This window comes from Neoarius graeffei, chromosome 10 (genome assembly GCF_027579695.1).
Source record: "Neoarius graeffei isolate fNeoGra1 chromosome 10, fNeoGra1.pri, whole genome shotgun sequence".
NCBI lineage: Eukaryota > Metazoa > Chordata > Actinopteri > Siluriformes > Ariidae > Neoarius > Neoarius graeffei.
Window position 1 is genome coordinate 71627108 of NC_083578.1, and position 18277 is coordinate 71645384.

At 43.0% G+C, this 18277-nt stretch overlaps 1 protein-coding gene across 2 annotated transcripts in view; it reads right to left on the reverse strand.

Annotated features, from left to right (window-relative positions):
- Window positions 1-4365: 4365 nt before the first annotated feature.
- The window catches only part of zgc:136971 (S9 family peptidase), a 38422-nt gene continuing 24510 nt past the window's right edge, over window positions 4366-18277 (reverse strand). For both annotated transcript variants that reach the window (XM_060932194.1, XM_060932195.1), the window contains 8 exons: window positions 10491-10629; window positions 10307-10390; window positions 10105-10185; window positions 9907-9995; window positions 9553-9746; window positions 8178-8280; window positions 7946-8052; window positions 4366-7785 (listed from right to left, as the gene is read on the reverse strand). In XM_060932194.1, coding sequence (XP_060788177.1) covers window positions 7668-7785; window positions 7946-8052; window positions 8178-8280; window positions 9553-9746; window positions 9907-9995; window positions 10105-10185; window positions 10307-10390; window positions 10491-10629 — 915 coding nt within the window. In that variant the 3' untranslated portion in view covers window positions 4366-7667. The remainder of the gene's footprint in view (window positions 7786-7945; window positions 8053-8177; window positions 8281-9552; window positions 9747-9906; window positions 9996-10104; window positions 10186-10306; window positions 10391-10490; window positions 10630-18277) is intronic.

The following is an 18277-nucleotide window of genomic DNA, read 5'->3' on the forward strand; positions in this document are numbered from 1 at the left end:
GTACAGAAAATAATAATAATAATAATAATAATAATTGAGCAGAATTGATACAGTGAAAAATAGAACATACAAACACACAGGAAATGCAATAATGTGTAACTGACACCAAGGCTGCCAGGGTAGATTGCAGCACAGTGAAATTCTGTTCTTCGCACATCCCAGCTCGCTGGGAAGTTGGGGTCAGAGCACAGGGTCAGCCATGATATCAGCCCTGAAGCAGAGAGGATTAAGGGCCCAACAGCAGCAGCTTGGTATTGTTGCGGCCCGAACCCCTGACCTTCTGATTAGTAACCCAGGGCCTTAACCTTTGAACCATTACAGTTGAGTTAGTCAGAATGAGGTTGTGGATGGGAAAAAAAAAGTCTGCAGGTGTCATTATTTGGGCTAGTTTCAATGTAAATGTGCAGCCAACAAGACTTTGGTTGAAATTCAACCAAACACATTTTTGCAAACAAAGAGGGAAAGTGTAAGTGTAAACAGTGTATCTATGATTAGTGAGGTCATAAAACATCCATATATACTGATTGTTGATCGGCGTGTTGTTTTCTTGATGCGTCTTTGATACGTCAATATTTAAATGTAATTTTAAACCAATCAATTTGCATTTGATAACTGTTTTGCATTGTGTATTGTCTACCAGACTACCGTTTAATACTATATTGCATATCAAAAAAGTCAAAGTCCTTCCCACACCATTCATGGCGCGTTTGGCGGCGCCTATCTCAGTTTCGTAGCCCTCGGCCTCTCGCCTATATTATATAACTAGGGTTACGGGGGGGGGGCTAGTCCTCTGGTAACCGCGAGAGTTTGACTCCCCACTCGCATCTGTATTGCAGTGTGCCTTGCCAGATGGCTGTAGGCACCATTTTTATGATGGTCTTTGGTATGACCCAACCATGAGTAGAACTCACGATCTCCCGATCAAGAGGTGGACACGCTAACCACTAGGCCACTCACCGGTATTGCATGACAGAATAGATTTATGAGACCACAAGGGGCACAAAGAACAGATCCTGTAGATATACTTGATCTCCATCACTCCTCTGACACACAATACAGCTACATCCAACAGGTTTTCCTGATAAAACATGGTCTGCGTGGTTTTAGTAGTACACGTATGTCTATGCTACAGATTTAAGGATGCACCAAAACAGCCAGTATTAATATTTAGGAAGTAATCGGGAAATTTTGATTATTGATACGTGAAAAACAGGATTGATCCCAAGTCTATCTATGATGTACTGTATTTAGAACCATTTAAGCTTTACAGAGTGGATTATAGAATGGATAATGGCCACCCCAGATAATAAAAAGATTTAGCGATTGCAGATATTGCAAATCAGAATTGCACACGCACATCATGGTGAACTACTTTTCCAGGCAAAGACAGAAATAGAAGATGACTGTATTTCCCTTTCAAAATAATTGGGTCTAGTTTTTAGGTTTTTTTGTGCTGTTTTTTGAAAAACAGCTGCGCTGGAAATGTTACAGAGACCTGACAACCCTGCCCAGATGGGAATCCAATGCTCGAAAGAAGGTGAGCTCTAAAGCACTACTAAAGCCTCGGGGAAATGTACAGTAAAGAAAAGAACCAATTTAAGAGTATACTGACTCATTTATTAAAATTAGTACTAAATCTCAGGCATGTGGAAACCTGAGACACTGACAATCCTTTTTTTTTTTATTGATAATGCAACTACTCATAGCAGAAGCTACTTTTTAGAGAGAAAAAGCTGCTGTCGAGACTCAGATGGCTACGACACAACATTCCTTAAAGCATACCGTCATGGCAATTGTGGTTAGCTTAAATTCACTTAAATTCAATCAGGCATATTGCTTGATGAGGAGAAAAGAAAAAAAAAAAGCCCCAAAGCCTTCAACACAATCCAGACAAACTTGGTAATACAGTACATCTAAAAAGATCATTATGGGAAAGACAGCAATGCTCATGTTGTGAAATGGATATCAGAACAATTACATTATACTAGATAATTTCTGTAAAGGAGAAAGGACAACTCTATTTGTTCAACAAGCGCTAAAACTCCGTGCTAATACTGAAGATTATATAGAGGATGCGCTATAATCTCGCTGCCCGTCCTGGTGTACTGAAGGCAGGTGCATACGATTTTACAAATTGATGACATTATCAGGACTTGACTGATGAGGGAATTTCAAGTTCACTGCAAATGCACACTATCGTGACTCAGCCTATCTGGAATTGATTTCACTAAACGTAATCTGGTTTGGATTTGAAATCAGCTCTGGATTTTGAAATTCTGGGTTTTTTTTTTTTTTTAATTCCTGGAACAGACCACTGAGGTGGTCCTTTTGAAAGATCGACTTTCTCATATCACTAAAAGGATTATAAAAAACACATTTTGCCAATAAAAGAGGTTTTGGGTTTTTTTTGCCAGTAACCTCTAAAGAGAAATGTATACATTAGTACCAGCCAGTGTTAATTTTGACAGCTGATTGGGAGGTAGTTTTAATATTTGAGAAAAATACACGAGTTTTAGTCATTTGACGATAGTTAGTGGTAGTTTAGGATTTACGTTAATCAACAGCAATTATAATCAGGTAACTCAGCAATTTTAGTGAACAATTTATTTTTTAAAGTTTTAAATCCTTCTTGTGGGTTGGAAATGGAATGTCAGATAACTTTACATATGAACAAAAGCATGTCATTAAATGCTTACTAAACCCTTTCCCTAGATGTCTCATCTCATCTCATCATCTCTAGCCGCTTTATCCTGTTCTACAGGGTCGCAGGCAAGCTGGAGCCTATCCCAGCTGACTACGGGCGAAAGGCGGGGTACACCCTGGACAAGTCGCCAGGTCATCACAGGGCTGACACATAGACACAGACAACCATTCACACTCACATTCACACCTACGGTCAATTTAGAGTCACCAGTTAACCTAACCTGCATGTCTTTGGACTGTGGGGGAAACCGGAGCACCCGGAGGAAACCCACGCAGACACGGGGAGAACATGCAAACTCCGCACAGAAAGGCCCTCGCCAGCCACGGGGCTCAGACCCAAAACCTTCTTGCGGTGAGGCGACAGCGCTAACCATTACACCACTGTGCCACCCAAACAGATTATTTTTTGCAAATTTAATAAATAAAAACTTTATACAAAACGTCAGACAAAATCATTTCCGCTTAGAATGTAAACAAACCGGTGAAATGACAGCAGCAATTTGTGAGAAACGTGTTAATAATAATTCTTGAAAAAAAAAATCAATGTTCTTACCATCAAATACTTTCATTCCATATTTTGTTGCTTTTTTGTATTTTTTGGGGTTTTATTTTCATGTAGAGTTTTTATTTCGTCCTCGGTTGGTTCAGTAACGCTCTCCGCCATTTTGTTTTTCTCTACTCACGGTATAGATAGTTTTCACATGACGTCACAGAGTCGGGGATTCCCTAGTGGCAGCCATCTTGCGGGTCAAGCTTACCGTACGGGTGACTGAGCACACATTGTAACGCGCGAGTACAAAGTCTTCAAAAGAACCCAAGCAGGCTATTTAAAGCTAGCAATGGTGCACACCTGTTGTATTCACGGCTGTCGTAATAGGTCAGATGATGACGTCAAGCGGAGCTTTTATGGAATTCCCACTGTACGGGAGCACGAAGGCGAGCAAACAAACTCAGCATACAAAGGAGAAATCTATGGCTTGCGAGAATCAACCGCAAGGATTATCAGCCTTCCAAACACAGCAAAGTCTGCTCCGATCATTTTATAAGTGGTAAGTTGTTTAAATAAACAATCAATTGTGTTTAAGTTTGTTTTTGGAAACCAAAACATCATGTGAACAATCTCTGGAGAATGCCTAACTGGAACCGCTGAGTGTACGTTTACATTGTAATGTACACTTAATATCGCTCGTTTGTCACGTTTCTATTTGACACTTGTCACTTCACTCACGCAAGGGTCATTTTTGAAAAACATTTTGGGTCTATTCTGTATAATTTGATTTGTGTTTGGGATGCAAACAGCGCGCCTTTTGGCGGATGCCGCCTGAATCGCGCAGATCCAATTTTTTTTTGGGGGGGGGGCGTTGGAGTGTCTGATTATAATTTCAAAGTAAATTTTGTATTAAAATTACTAAATAAGCAAATCCGTTACAGTCCATGAAACAGGAAGTATAAGGATGAGAAAAAAAACAGTTTAAATCGGAAAGCTGCGCACATTTGCGCAGCCTGAGAGGTGTGCAGGACTGCGCAAATGTGCGCAGCTTTCCGATTTAAACTGTTTTTTTTCTCATCCTTATACTTCCTGTTTCATGGACTGTAACGGATTTGCTTATTTAGTAATTTTAATACAGAATTTACTTTGAAATTATAATCAGACACTCCAACGCCCCCCCTAAAAAAAAAAAAAAATCGGATCTGCGCGATTCAGGCGGCATCCACCAAAAGGCGCGCTGTGAATATATAAAGTTGTATATATCAGACAGCCTTTAAAGTTTGATGAAGTCAGTTTCAGGCTTTGGAGCAGGCTTTGGCAGTTTCAGGCTTTGGCAGCCCTGCATAGTCACTTGAAAATGCATCTTTGTCCACTTCGTAGGGGTCAATTCCCCAATCAAGGCCAGTTTGGCTGCATACCGTTGTCGTGAGATGTCGTCTAATGTATCTATATACTTCTGTTTGCTTGATTTTGCCGACATTGATCTTTATTTTAGAAAAATGACTATACAACTTCATAAATTCGTCCGAGATAACGTAGCCGGTAATGGCGATGGTCCGTTTTGTTTGCCCCACAAAATGGTGGCTGGAGGGTGTTCCCCGGAATGCCGTGATGTCAGTGAAAACTATCTATAGGAGCTGATAGCTGAGTAGTAGAGTAGCCAATCAGAGCGCGCGATTGCGCATATCCAGTGAATGTGGATAGAATAATGATAGATATTATCGAGCTAGTTAGTATTATTAGTATTAAACATGAGCCTAACAAGACATCACTATTGAACGATTATATAATACTCGTTTGTTTTGTTTATAACTTTCATCACTGGAAAAGGTTGTTCACAATCATTTTCCATCTTAGTTATCATGGAGAAAGTTAACACAAGCACTATTATAAATTTTCAGACCTGTTTCTGCACTGATCGTTAGGTACCATGTACTTTTCTGCCTCAACAAAAAAAAAAAAAAAGATAAAATCTCATTAATTTAAATGTAAAGAACTTTACAGAAAAAAAAACCCTTACACTAGTCTAATATTCCTCTCAAAGCGCAGCCTCAGTTTTTCTGGCTTTTTTTCCTTGCAAAATGCTTTTTGCTGTAAGTGGAATATCAGGTCTACCACCTAGTGGTTAGCATTAGTAGTAATGAACAACCAGGGAAAGATTACACTTGAAGACGATCTATAATATACAATTTCATTTAAAGCTCGTGCTCCATTTAATGCTCTGCTGAGGGTCACCCTTGACAATCTTGTAATAGTGATTAACAGTCAGCGCTGTGTCAGTGGGGCGGGGTCAAATTTGGTGAGAAATTTGTTTTACATCAGCTCAGATATGTCAAACGTCATCACATCCCAACTTTAGGCACAAAAGAAGTCTGACTACACAGTGACAGAGAAACGCTGGAACCCAATCAACAATAAAATTAAAAAAAGACTGAATATTGGTGGAGTTATTCCTTCTTTTTTGCTCCGTAGCTAAGGCATTCGTCTGGCCAATGGGGTGTGTTTGGTGAAGGTGTATTTTTATCAATTAAATTTATGAATTTAGAATAGAATGCCTTTATTGTCACTGCACAAATGTACAACGAAATTTTAGTTCATCACAGGAGAGCAAAGCCGCTGCATACGTACGTGCCGCCACTCTTGGGCACTTCAGCCCAAGGCCGTCCTATGTTAACCTAACTGCATGTTAACAGAAATTTAGTTAAATTTTGTTGGACAAGCCGAACGATACTTCTGTTCGCTCTTGTTGTGTGTAATTTTGAAATGTGTCTATTTAGGCCGAATCCCATTTCACCCCTTGGACCAACCCCTTGGCCCTTCCCCTCCATTTTGCGCGTTCACGTGAAGGGGTATCCCAATCCCAGTTAACGCGGAGGGGTAGGGGGAGGGGTAGGGCTTCTGTACCCCTCCAAACGGAGATTTTCCTGGAGCTGACTCCGAACGAAGGGGTTTGAGTGATTTCCCACAATGCCATGCAGATTTCAGCGAGATTTCACGCGGATTTCAGAAAGATGGCGGTTCCCGCGGCGAAAGATTGTCATAAATGTATTTTCTTCATTATTTACGTGTTTTAAGTTGTTATCCAGAGGAAACACGCCGCTTGATTCGCTTTCGAGCTGAGAATGAGCAGCGATTTCTGAAATCCAAGCTGCTGCTAAAAAGCTTTGGGAGTGAGTATTGTTTTCGGTTGCTTGACTGCGTACGTTTTGTTCTGTTATTCTCGCTTTTATTGTTTACATGAGTGTTCTGACACCTCATTCTGTCGGATGTGGTGCACGAAGCGCCAAAGATATCCCATTCAGTGGTGTTAGTTAACAAATCACACCCTGCCAGCAGAGATTTCTGGTTCTGCCTCTGGCTCTGACTGTAGCGGCTGGTCGCAGCCAATGACGCATTTGGTCGCGTTTTGCTAACGTAAACGCTGACGGAGGTACGCGATGACGTATGCGATCGTTGAAGGGATATCCCAATACGTAAGGGTTGAATTTCAAGCCCTATCCCTTGTAGCTCAGTTTCAAGGGGAAGGGCCAAGGGGAAGGGGGAGGGGTAGGGGTAGAAATTAGAATTGGGATTGGGCCTTATTCATCAGTTCAGATTTATCTAGTGGACTAATATAGGATGGTTAGAGGCTAACTGCCATTTTGGTGCGTTTGTGTAGTTTTTGCAGTTCAAACGGAGTTCTACTGGTTGGTAATCGAAGCGTTTGCACAATTTCAGCAAGTGCATTTTATCTGTGGATAATCTTGAATCTTTATTTTCTGCCGTTTTAGGGAGTGTGCCAGTCTTTATGTATTTCAGGGCGGCACGGTGGTATAGCGGTTAGCACGGTCGCCTCACAGCAAGAAGGTTCTGGGTTTGAACCCAGCGGCCGCCGAGGGCCTTTCTGTGTGGAGTTTGCATGTTCTCCCCGTGTCTGCGTGGGTTTCCTCCGGGTGCTCCGGTTTCCTCCACAGTCCAAAGACATGCAGTTAGGTTGACGTGGGGTGGCCTTGGGCTGAGGTGCCCTTGAGCAAGGTACTGTACCTGACCCCTGACTGCTCCCCGGGCGCTCTGGTGTGGCTGCCCACTGCTCTGAGTGTGTGTTCACTGCTTCAGATGGGTTAAATGCAGAGGATGAATTTCACTGTGCTTGAAGTGTGCATGTGACGAATAAAGGCTTCTTCTTCTTCTTCTATAATATCTTCACTGAACCAAATAAACCACATTCTACTCTAATAAATAATACCACTGTCACTGCTATTTAGGCATCCTGTTTACAGTCTATTTACAATTTTGTTGCTGCATCTCATTTAACTGCAATCAAGCTTTGAGTCTTAAGTCTATTATTTGGGTGTCATCCGATTATTCTGAACAGTGGAGACAGAATACGTGATAAATGTTATTACACAAGTAGCTTGCAATAGCATTTTGTTTTAACGAGAGAACTGCAAAGTCTTAATTTAGCAGCTTCGACCATGTTGAGGTCTTAATATGATCAGGATGAAGTTCGGTTAATGTTTAAATGCTGTTTGAACCATAGTGCAACATTGAGGAAACAGTCAGACTGAGTTTCCACTTTAGACAGGGAATGGCCATCATCATACCATAACAGCCTGAGAGAGAGAGAGAGAGAGAGAGAGAGAGAGAGAGAGAGAGAGAGAGAGAGAGAGATGGGGCAGAGTACAAGGCAAATAGTTAATGAAAGCAAGCATCCGAGTTTGTCTCAGTAGCAAAACTCTGTTCATTATGGGGTTTTTTTGTGTGGGTGTGTACCTGACAGGTGAGCCCCTGCTCTTGAGGGCTTTATAAAGCTCCAAACCTTGATAAGGTGACACTCTCCTATCCTTGCCGCCTAACATAAGCAACACTGGAGTGCGGATCTAATCCAGACACACCCACCCACCCAGCCAGACAGACAGAGAGTTAATGAATATGAAGTGTGCAACAAATGCTCTCAGTAATGTGGTAGCAAAACCATTTAGCAAACATGTGGATGTGTGTGTACCTGTGCTGCATGCACTATAGGTGATTTCTCCAGCATGGTGCTCAGGGCTTGTGCACTGGGCAGCTGGTCAAAGCTGTATTCTAGACCAACAGAGGAATATCTCCTGTAGAGGGCAGTAGCACACACATCAGCTCATTTACCACCACTACACTATTTACAGCATCATCTACTATCAGAGCAGTTTTATTTATTATACATACACGACACGTTTTCGATGGAATAAAAACACGTGCTCTATTCCCTTCTAGCGGCTTTCATTCATTTGGTTTGATACCGGTAGCATGCAATATTGTTAGCATATCGCTTATCCTACATGTATTACGTCACTCTATGCAATGGAGAATGAGCGTTGAATATGGTTAACGATATTGCATTGTTGTTAAGACAACATGACGTCACATGTCAGAGATGTAAAACTTCCATGCTAGTGAGCGACTGTGATAATTTCTAAACAAACATGGCCGCCAGGTTTGCTTCATTACATATGGAAGATTTTGAGAGGATTTTGAAAGAGAAAGACACGTTGAACACCCAAAAAGAATGTGTATGTATAATAATAATAATAATAATAATAATAATAAGGGGTGGCATGGTGGTGTAGTGGTTAGCGCTGTCGCCTCACAGCAAGAAGGTCTGGGTTCGAGCCCCGTGGCCAGCAAGGGCCTTTGTGTGTGGAGTTTGCATGTTCTCCCCGTGTCCGCATGGGTTTCCTCCGGGTGCTCCGGTTTCCCCCACAGTCCAAAGACATGCAGGTTAGGTTAACTGGTGACTCTAAATTGACCGTAGGTGTGAATGTGAGTGTGAATGGTTGTCTGTGTCTATGTGATGACCTGGCGACTTGTCCAGGGTGTACCCCGCCTTTCGCCCGTAGTCAGCTGGGATAGGCTCCAGCTTGCCCGCGACCCTGTAGAAGGATAAAGCGGCTAGAGATAATGAGATGAGATAATAATAATAATAATAATATTGGCTGGCTTTTTTTTTTCATGGTATGTCTTTGATTCGTTCAATATCATGCTAGCTGAATGGAATATATCTGATAAACCACTCAACGCCAGCCAATATTATTTAATTATCTGTTATATTCCGAACTTAAAATTGGAGAGCAGTTTCAGGAAGAATGTACATTTGTATTACATGAGATTTCCCCAGTCTGCTCATTTTAAGAATATACTTAAATGCTTACAAAAACAATACACAAGTATAAAACGTTACTTGTTCTCATATAACATTTCTACAAAACGGATTTACACCTATAGTTGCCATCATGTCTCTGCATTGAAACATTCAGCTCCTGGGGCCTCATTTATTCATAGGCTCTAAACTGTTTCTTGTGCTTAAAACACAGAATTCTCATACGTGGTATGTAAATGTTTACCAGTCAGAGATGTCACTGGTCCCAAGCAGTGTGGCTGCGTTGATGACGGGGTTCCGTGCTGCACATGCTCTGTAGAACTCTGGATACTGACCAATCAGATGACAGGCCAGGAATCCACCATGAGACCCGCCCATCACAGCCACCCTATCAGGATCCAGGGTTTTGTTGTTCTGTAGGACATGCAGCACAGCCCTCTGGGTAAGAGGAATAGGTGGGAAAGGGCACATTAACAAACAGAGAAAATACATTCATGTCATTTAATATTTAATATTATTATTGTTATTATAATTATGAGAAAACAGATCAAGTATTTCTAGTTTTAGGATGAAAACATGGATATGTCTCTACACAAACCTGAACGTCTTTGACATCCTGACTGCCGAGGTTTCCAAGGAGAGAATCGATACTGTCTTGACCAAAACCAGTGGAACCTCGATAGTTAACTATTCACACATGCAATTATCCAGGCAATCATTTAAGGTTTTATCAAAGCCAGATCTCTATCTGTATTTTGGTAGCAAAGACATCACCTCACACAAATACAACACTGACCCATGAGCACAGCAAAACCCAGTTTACTCAAAGCTGCAGCAGTGACGTTCCATTCAGCAGCAAAATGAGAATGAGGGCCTCCTGCAAACACACACACACACACACACAGCTAGCACGGAAACAAGTCACAGAATATTATTTACAGGAAATGGTCTGTGGCTACTGAGAAACACGTATAGTATTGTAAAATGTGTGCATGCACCATGTATGAAGACGACCAGAGGAAACCTGACAGCCTTGAAACAGCTTGCTGGTTTCAGCAACATGGCACCAAACCTGATGCCAGCTAAGGACAGAGATAAAGAGAAGGACAGAGAGAAAAGATAAGAAGGTCATTACATGTTCTAACTCAGCAGGTTGATTTTACACATCGACATGCTACTCACAGAACTGATGGTTTTCCTCTTCTGGTGTGGGAGTGATCATCATCGATTCCCAATCAAAGCCCTCGTATGCATCAGCTCCACCCAGGTGAGACCACTGTACAGTCCGTTTATGCTTTCCATCTGGTATAAACCCTACCTCCTACACACACACACACACACTATTAAACATTTCTTATACATACAGGACACTTTTACGATGGAATAAAAACATGTATTCTATTCCCTTCTAGCTGGTTTCATTCATTTGGTTTGATAGCATGCAATATTGTTAGCATTTCGCTTATCCTACGTGTATCACGTCACTCTACCCAATGGAGAATGAGCGTTGAATATGGTTTACAATAGGGCTGCGTACCTAAACGTAACATCAGGTGCAGGTACCGGTACAGAGGTTTAGGTACAGGTCTGGACCTGTACCTGTACCTGAACAATTTGACAAATTCTTCTGAACTTCTTTAATAATGACAGAAACATTAATAAACTGTTGACAACTTGTCAGTATCTTTATTCAAAGAAAACCGAACATAACTAGGTTTCCTACCTCACTTCTCAGTCACCCTCTCAGTCTCACACTATATACTTGGGACAAAAAGTCATAAATTGTCTCACAGCGAGAAGTGACTACACTAGAGTACTATAGACTACGCGCAGTCCGCGGCCTTTAACTTACGCGGCAAAATTACACAAAGCAGCAAAGACTGCCAATGCCAGCAAAGGAAAAATGGCTGACCTGATTTTGAGTCTTTTTGACCAATCAGAACGCTGGATCAGCCAAGCTCTCGCAATGTCTCGTGAGACTGTGGCGAGAGGATCTCAAATCAAAGATGGCTCTGATTTCAAGTTTCAGCGCGGCATTTTACGTCTTTTCCAGTGCTAAATTTTCAGCTTTGTGGTAGGATTTACACATCTTCAGTCACAAAATAAGCATATACTTGGTGTAAATTTATATCGGTACAGTACCGGTACTTCATCTCATCTCATCATCTCATTATCTCTAGCCACTTTATCCTTCTACAGGGTCGCAGGCAAGCTGGAGCCTATCCCAGCTGACTACGGGCGAAAGGCGGGGTACACCCTGGACAAGTCGCCAGGTCATCACAGGGCCGACACATAGACACAGACAACCATTCACACTCACATTCACACCTACGCTCAATTTAGAGTCACCAGTTAACCTAACCTGCATGGCTTTGGACTGTGGGGGAAACCGGAGCACCCGGAGGAAACCCACGCGGACACGGGGAGAACATGCAAACTCCACACAGAAAGGCCCTCGCCGGCCACGGGGCTCGAACCCAGGACCTTCTTGCTGTGAGGCGACAGCGCTAACCACTACACCACCGTGCCGCCCCCGGTACTTCATGATCCGGTATTTTGGACCTGTACCGAATTGATTTTCACGGTACAGTACCGGTACGCAGCCCTAGTTTACAATATTGCTTGGTTGTCAAGACAACAGGACGTCACACATCAGAGACATAAAACTTCCGCAATAGCGAGCGACCGTGACAATTTGTAAACAAACATGGTCACCAGGTTTGCTTTGTTAAAGGGGTACAAAATATAATATATACGGTTGCTGATGTGACAAAGTTACGTATTCTTAAGTATTCTATCAAATTTATGTACTAGAAAACAACAAAATATCTTGGTAATTGTAAATATAATACTTTATATGCTAAACCGCACAAGAGTCGCCATTTTTAAAAGACCGTGACGTCAGCGCTACCCACTGCACTAGCGGAACTCTCCGAAATAGAGGAGATAAGCGTGTAATCATGGCGTCGGGCGCATCAAGTGAAAGCGACAGCTCTGTCGAATCATACGAAGAGATCCCGCAAGACACACTGCAAGCAGGCTATGGCTTAGAAGGGTACCAGTTTGAACCTAGGAGAGGTACTCTCGACTCCGGTGATGAAATAAGAGAAGAAAGCTCGGATGACGGCGAGGATGAGACTGATGCTGACCATGGGCATGGCGAGCGTGGGGCAGAGCTTCTGCGTGCAGGTGACACGGCGTGGTGCTCGTGTGGAAAATGTAACGTGGAGTTGCTCACGAGTCCAGCAGAATTTATTTGCTGCAATGAGATAGGCGCCACCCGTGGACTTGCGAAATCGTCGCAAGAGGCAGAAACAGGTATTTCACACGTGCCATTCCCAACCTCAATGAGCCAACACAACTGGGCACATGCATACGTCATGAGTGTTACGCAGAGAAAATGAACGTGCATTCTGATTGGATAAAATTAATATCATGGCGGGCTGTTCAAACTGCGGAAATAGTTTGCTCGAGCTACTTTCAAAACACTATAATTTTCCAACCTTAGAACAAAAAACTAAGTCTTGAATAAGGTTCATCAATGTGTGTTTTATTGTTATATTTACTCTATATATTGCCCTCTGTTCCCCTTTAAATATGGAAGATTTTGAGAGAATTTTGAAAGAGAAAAGATGCGTTGAACACCCAAAAGGAATATATTATTATAATAATAATAATAATAATATTATTAGCTGGCTTTTTTTTGTGGTATATCAGATATATTCCATTCAGTTTGCATGATACTGAACTCGTCTTGGACTCATGCTAGTTGAATGTAATACGTCTGATATACCACTCAACACCAGCCAATATTCTCATCTCATCTCATTATCTCTAGCCGCTTTATTCTTCTACAGGGTCGCAGGCAAGCTGGAGCCTATCCCAGCTGACTACGGGCGAAAGGCGGGGTACACCCTGGACAAGTCGCCAGGTCATCACAGGGCTGACACATAGACACAGACAACCATTCACACTCACATTCACACCTACCGTCAATTTAGAGTCACCAGTTAACCTAACCTGCATGTCTTTGGACTGTGGGGGAAACCGGAGCACCCGGAGGAAACCCACGCGGACACGGGGAGAACATGCAAACTCCACACAGAAAGGCCCTCGCCGGCCCCGGGGCTCGAACCCAGGACCTTCTTGCTGTGAGGCGACAGCGCTAACCACTACACCACCATGCCGCCCCCAGCCAATATTATTTAAAAAAAAGATTACACACATGAAGTCTAGATTTCAAGACTCGTGTATCAAATGCTGTGTGCCAACATTTTGGGGGGGACCAAACATAGACCAATTTACCAAAAACGTAATTTTATTGGAAATCTAAGGACAGTTGGTCAGACAGTCAATAAACAAAATGCATGATATAATTTTTTTAGACGTCTTACCAAAGCTGGTGTTATGTCGTATTACATGGCAGCAGTACAGTAAAAGGAATTATGGCAAGCCTTTCTCTCAGCTTTAGTAGTATGTTTCCACATGCAATCACATCCACTCTACTACACTTAACACACAATGCATCTCCGACATCATGAATTATACAGATTCATAACCTTTGACTTTAGAATTAATGAAGGCTTTGTACAGTCCGCAGTGAGACATGTACAGTACTGTGCAAAAGTCTTAGGCACCCTATTTTTTCATGCAAACTTTGTTATAGATTTCGATTTGACGACTTCTACATTATCGAGTCAAGGCAAGGCAAGGCAAGTTTATTTATATAGCACATTTCATACACAGTGGCAGTTCAATGTGCTTTACAGAAGTAAAAGCAGAACAGTAAACAATAGAAAATAAAATTACATAAAATAATTGGGGAAGAAAAATAATAAGAATTAAACAATAGTAGAAATAAAATAATAAAATGAAATAAAGTTAATCAGCCTCGAGATTAATTATTATTATGGGTTTAACTCATAAAGCGCGCTCTTCCCGTGGCTCTTCCACGAGGATCACCAAAAATCGTCCCGCAGACACAATCTACGAGGATCACCAAATAAAATCATCCCGCAGACAAAATCTACAAGGATCACCAAAAATCATCCCGCAGACAAAATCTACGAGGATCACACAAAATCTACGAGGATCACACAAAATCTACGAGGATCACACAAAATCTACGAGGATCACAGTACAAAAACATTTTAAAGTCCAAACGTTCATTTTCCAGCACAAAATTAAATCTCATCTCATCTCATTATCTCTAGCCGCTTTATCCTTCTACAGGGTCGCAGGCAAGCTGGAGCCTATCCCAGCTGACTATGGGCGAAAGGCGGGGTACACCCTGGACAAGTCGCCAGGTCATCACAGGGCTGACACATAGACACAGACAACCATTCACATTCACACCTACGGTCAATTTAGAGTCACCAGTTAACCTAACCTGCATGTCTTTGGACTGTGGGGGAAACCGGAGCACCCGGAGGAAACCCACGCGGACACGGGGAGAACACGCAAACTCCGCACAGAAAGGCCCTCGCCGGCCCCGGGGCTCGAACCCAGGACCTTCTTGCTGTGAGGCGACAGCGCTAACCACTACACCACCGTGCCGCCACAAAATTAAATGTTACAGAGAAAAAAAAAGTTTGTATCTGAGCAGCATATTACATAAGAGAGCACTTTTCAGATTAAAAAAGAAAACATAATGAAGGCTGCTGGGTTTTGGTGCAAAATGAAGAAGCGAGTGTGACAGTCAAAGTGTCCAGAAGAACTGCGGCTGGTTCTGTAAGACGCTCAGTAAAACCTACAGCTCATTTCCGCATAAAACTGCACTCATTGGACCTGAAACTACTATTTTTTAAGCAAAAGGTCGTCTCACCCCAAATATTGACTTCGTTTCATTTATTGAAACATTTCATTATTTTTGAAGGCATTTTTGGTCTACAGTATTTCTTTACCTGTGCCTAAGACTTTTGCACAGCACTGTATATTTCATTTCTAGGCTATTATTCTATGTTTATGTACAGCTGCCTGGCATACCAATAGGTTCAAAAGCCAGACTTTTTTTTTTTTAATTTTCATTTGTTGCGTGTGTTTAAAAGTAATGTAATTCACAATGATGGAGACTCGCCTCGATACCGTAACGATAGCATGCACGGTTGAATCTCACCGCCTGCTACACTACACGAATATGTGCAATCTTTTCAGAATGAGGAACATGCAGCCTTCTGGAAACACTGATAAAACTGAGTAAAATAAAGCACAGCACAAAGCTGTTAGACAGCTGTCCTGCTAGCACAACATGCACAGTTAAACATGATGAGAGGATAAAAAGGTATTAGCCAGACACAAATATTTTGACTTGAAGCGAGGACAGGACATCTCGTAGCCAAAACATTCATCAAGAACTTTATGACTTTGTCAAGGTGGTAAAAATGATGGAAAGGAAAAGGTTATAAGGAGAGAATAAAGACTATGTCACACCCTCTGTGGAAATTCATATACTCGTTCATTTCTCTTAGTCTGTATTAATGATTTATTTCACAAACTAGCTGGTCACATGTTCTTATGATTTAAGCCTAGTCAATAAATCAGCCAAAACAGAGAAGTGAGCAGGGCATTGGTGCCTTTACTGGCTCTCATTTGCCCACCCCTGAATTTTTTTTTCCCTGCTCCAAACAACTGCCCCAGACTTGCAAGACTTTACAAGTTCGCCGTTCATCTGTTATACAGAGATATGTATGCTACATTTAACAGTTATTCCATGAAATCGAGTCGTACATGAGCCGACAGCCGACGAGGCGCGTAGCACCGAGTTGGCTGTAAGCCATGTACGACGAGATTGAGTGGAATAACTGTTTTATTCTATCCACATTCATTGGATTGTGAGAAACAGAGCATTTTTATTTTTTGCTAATTCCATAAATAAAAACTTTACACAAAACGTCCAACAAAATCATTTCCACTTAGGCAGACTTCTTATACCCTGTCCACACTAGGGATTTTGTACCGATACGAAACTACTTTCATACCGCAACACCTGTCCACACTAGCAACTATACCGGTACTGTAGCGGTATAACTGTATCGGTACAAAACCCACGAATGTATGGGTTTCGTACCGGTACAGTATCGGTACTGTAGCGCTTCGCTATGGACCCTTTTCACGTGACGTCACGACAAACGCGGCCGCCATTTTGGACGTGTACTACCAGTAGTTTACCACAGCCAAAATTGAGGAACGGCAGCAAAGAAAGTTTTTACTTTCAGCAAGACTTCCATCATGCCACTATATTGTTGTGCACCTGGATGTAGTAACCATCAACAAACAAGGCAAGGGTTATCATTTTATCAGATCCCGACGGAGAAGATGGATAGCGGCCATTAACAGATTGGCAGCCCTCGGCATACCAACGCTTGTGTAGTGACCACTTTGTTGGAGGTAAGACGAATAAAATTAGCCAGAAAAGGCATTACATTGCTGTTAACATTCTGTGGCAGCGAGTGTGTAACCAAATAGGCTAAAATAACCCATTGTAACCTCTCTGTTCTTCTGTAGTAGCTATTGTTGACTAGCTAATGTCAGCAAGTAGCTGGTATGTTACTGTAGCAATGTTTACGTTCAGTCATTTGGATGACTGTTAAAACCTTTCAGTCTCAAGTTTTCCCTTTACTGTATTTACTAGTTTACTGTAATTATGATCCGGCAGCTATTTACACCGGATCCAGTATAAATAGCTGCCGGAGCCAACGTCCGAGGTTCCAGAGCGCTCTCCGGCTTGCTCTCCCTCAAATTAAGCAGCGCGCGCCGGCTTGCTCCCGGAGTGCTCCGGCCGAGGTCGCCCTCAAATTAAGCAGCGTGCGCCGGCTTGCTCCCGGAGTGCTCCGGCTTGCTCTCCCTCAAATTAAGCAGCGCGCGCCGGCTTGCTCCCGGAGTGCTCCGGCCGAGGTTCCGGAGCACACGCCGGCCGAGGTTGCCATCAAATTAAGCAGCGCGCTCCGGCTTGCTCCGGAGCAAGCCGGAGCGCGCTCCGTAACCTCGGCCGGAGCACTCCTGGAGCAGGCCGGAGCACTCCTGGAGCAAGCCGGAGCGTGCTCCGGAACCTCGGCCGGAGCACTCCTGGAGCAAGCCGGAGCGCGCTCCGGAACCTCGGCCGGAGCACTCCTGGAGCAAGCCGGAGCGCGCTCCGGAACCTCGGCCGGAGCACTCCTGGAGCAAGCCGGAGCGCGCTCCGGAACCTCGGACGTTGGCGTGTATGTGTATGGCGATGGGTTTTTAACGACATAGGTATACAGATCATGTGGGCCGAAGTCAGGTAAAGACGAGGGCTTCGTGTACTTCCGTACGTCAGTGAGCAATCCTGGTGGAAGCAGGTAAACGTCGTTCTCTAAGCCTGCTAACCTCAGTTTTTGCAAATACCTCTCCCTCTGCTCGCCCTGTAAATGCCCTACGTCGCTGGATAGTGAAGGTGTTTTCTGCATCTCGCTCCTTTTTCTTTTATGTTTTTCGTTTGTCGCCTTCCTCGCATTCAAACTGATTCGAGCCAAAGTCCACTACATGTCCAAAATGGCGGTCGCGTTTACGAAGGTCACGTGACTGAAAAGGGTCTGTAGTGTGGACAGATGAAGCGGTTCTGTATCGATACAAATATAATGCGCAAGCGCAATGAACCATTCCTACTTCTTCCGGGTTATTCATACAATACAATACGCACGTGCTTTCCAGCTGTAAATAAAACGTCAAAATGGCTTAAAACGACCGTGGAGTTACATGTAGCAAAGAAAGGGGGGAGAAAGGGGGAGGGAGGGAGGGGGAAAGAAAGGAGGAAGAGGGGAAAAGGGAGAGAAAGGGAGGGGAAGAGAAGGAAAGAGGGAGAAAGTGAGGGGGGAGAAAGGGAGATTCGTTTTCTTTGTTTCTTTCTCAACTGCCTCGCGCGTTTTATACGATTCGACTGAATAAATGACCACCAGAAATACAGACTGTACACTGACAACAAAAAGCACACACACGTTGTTTCATCCACC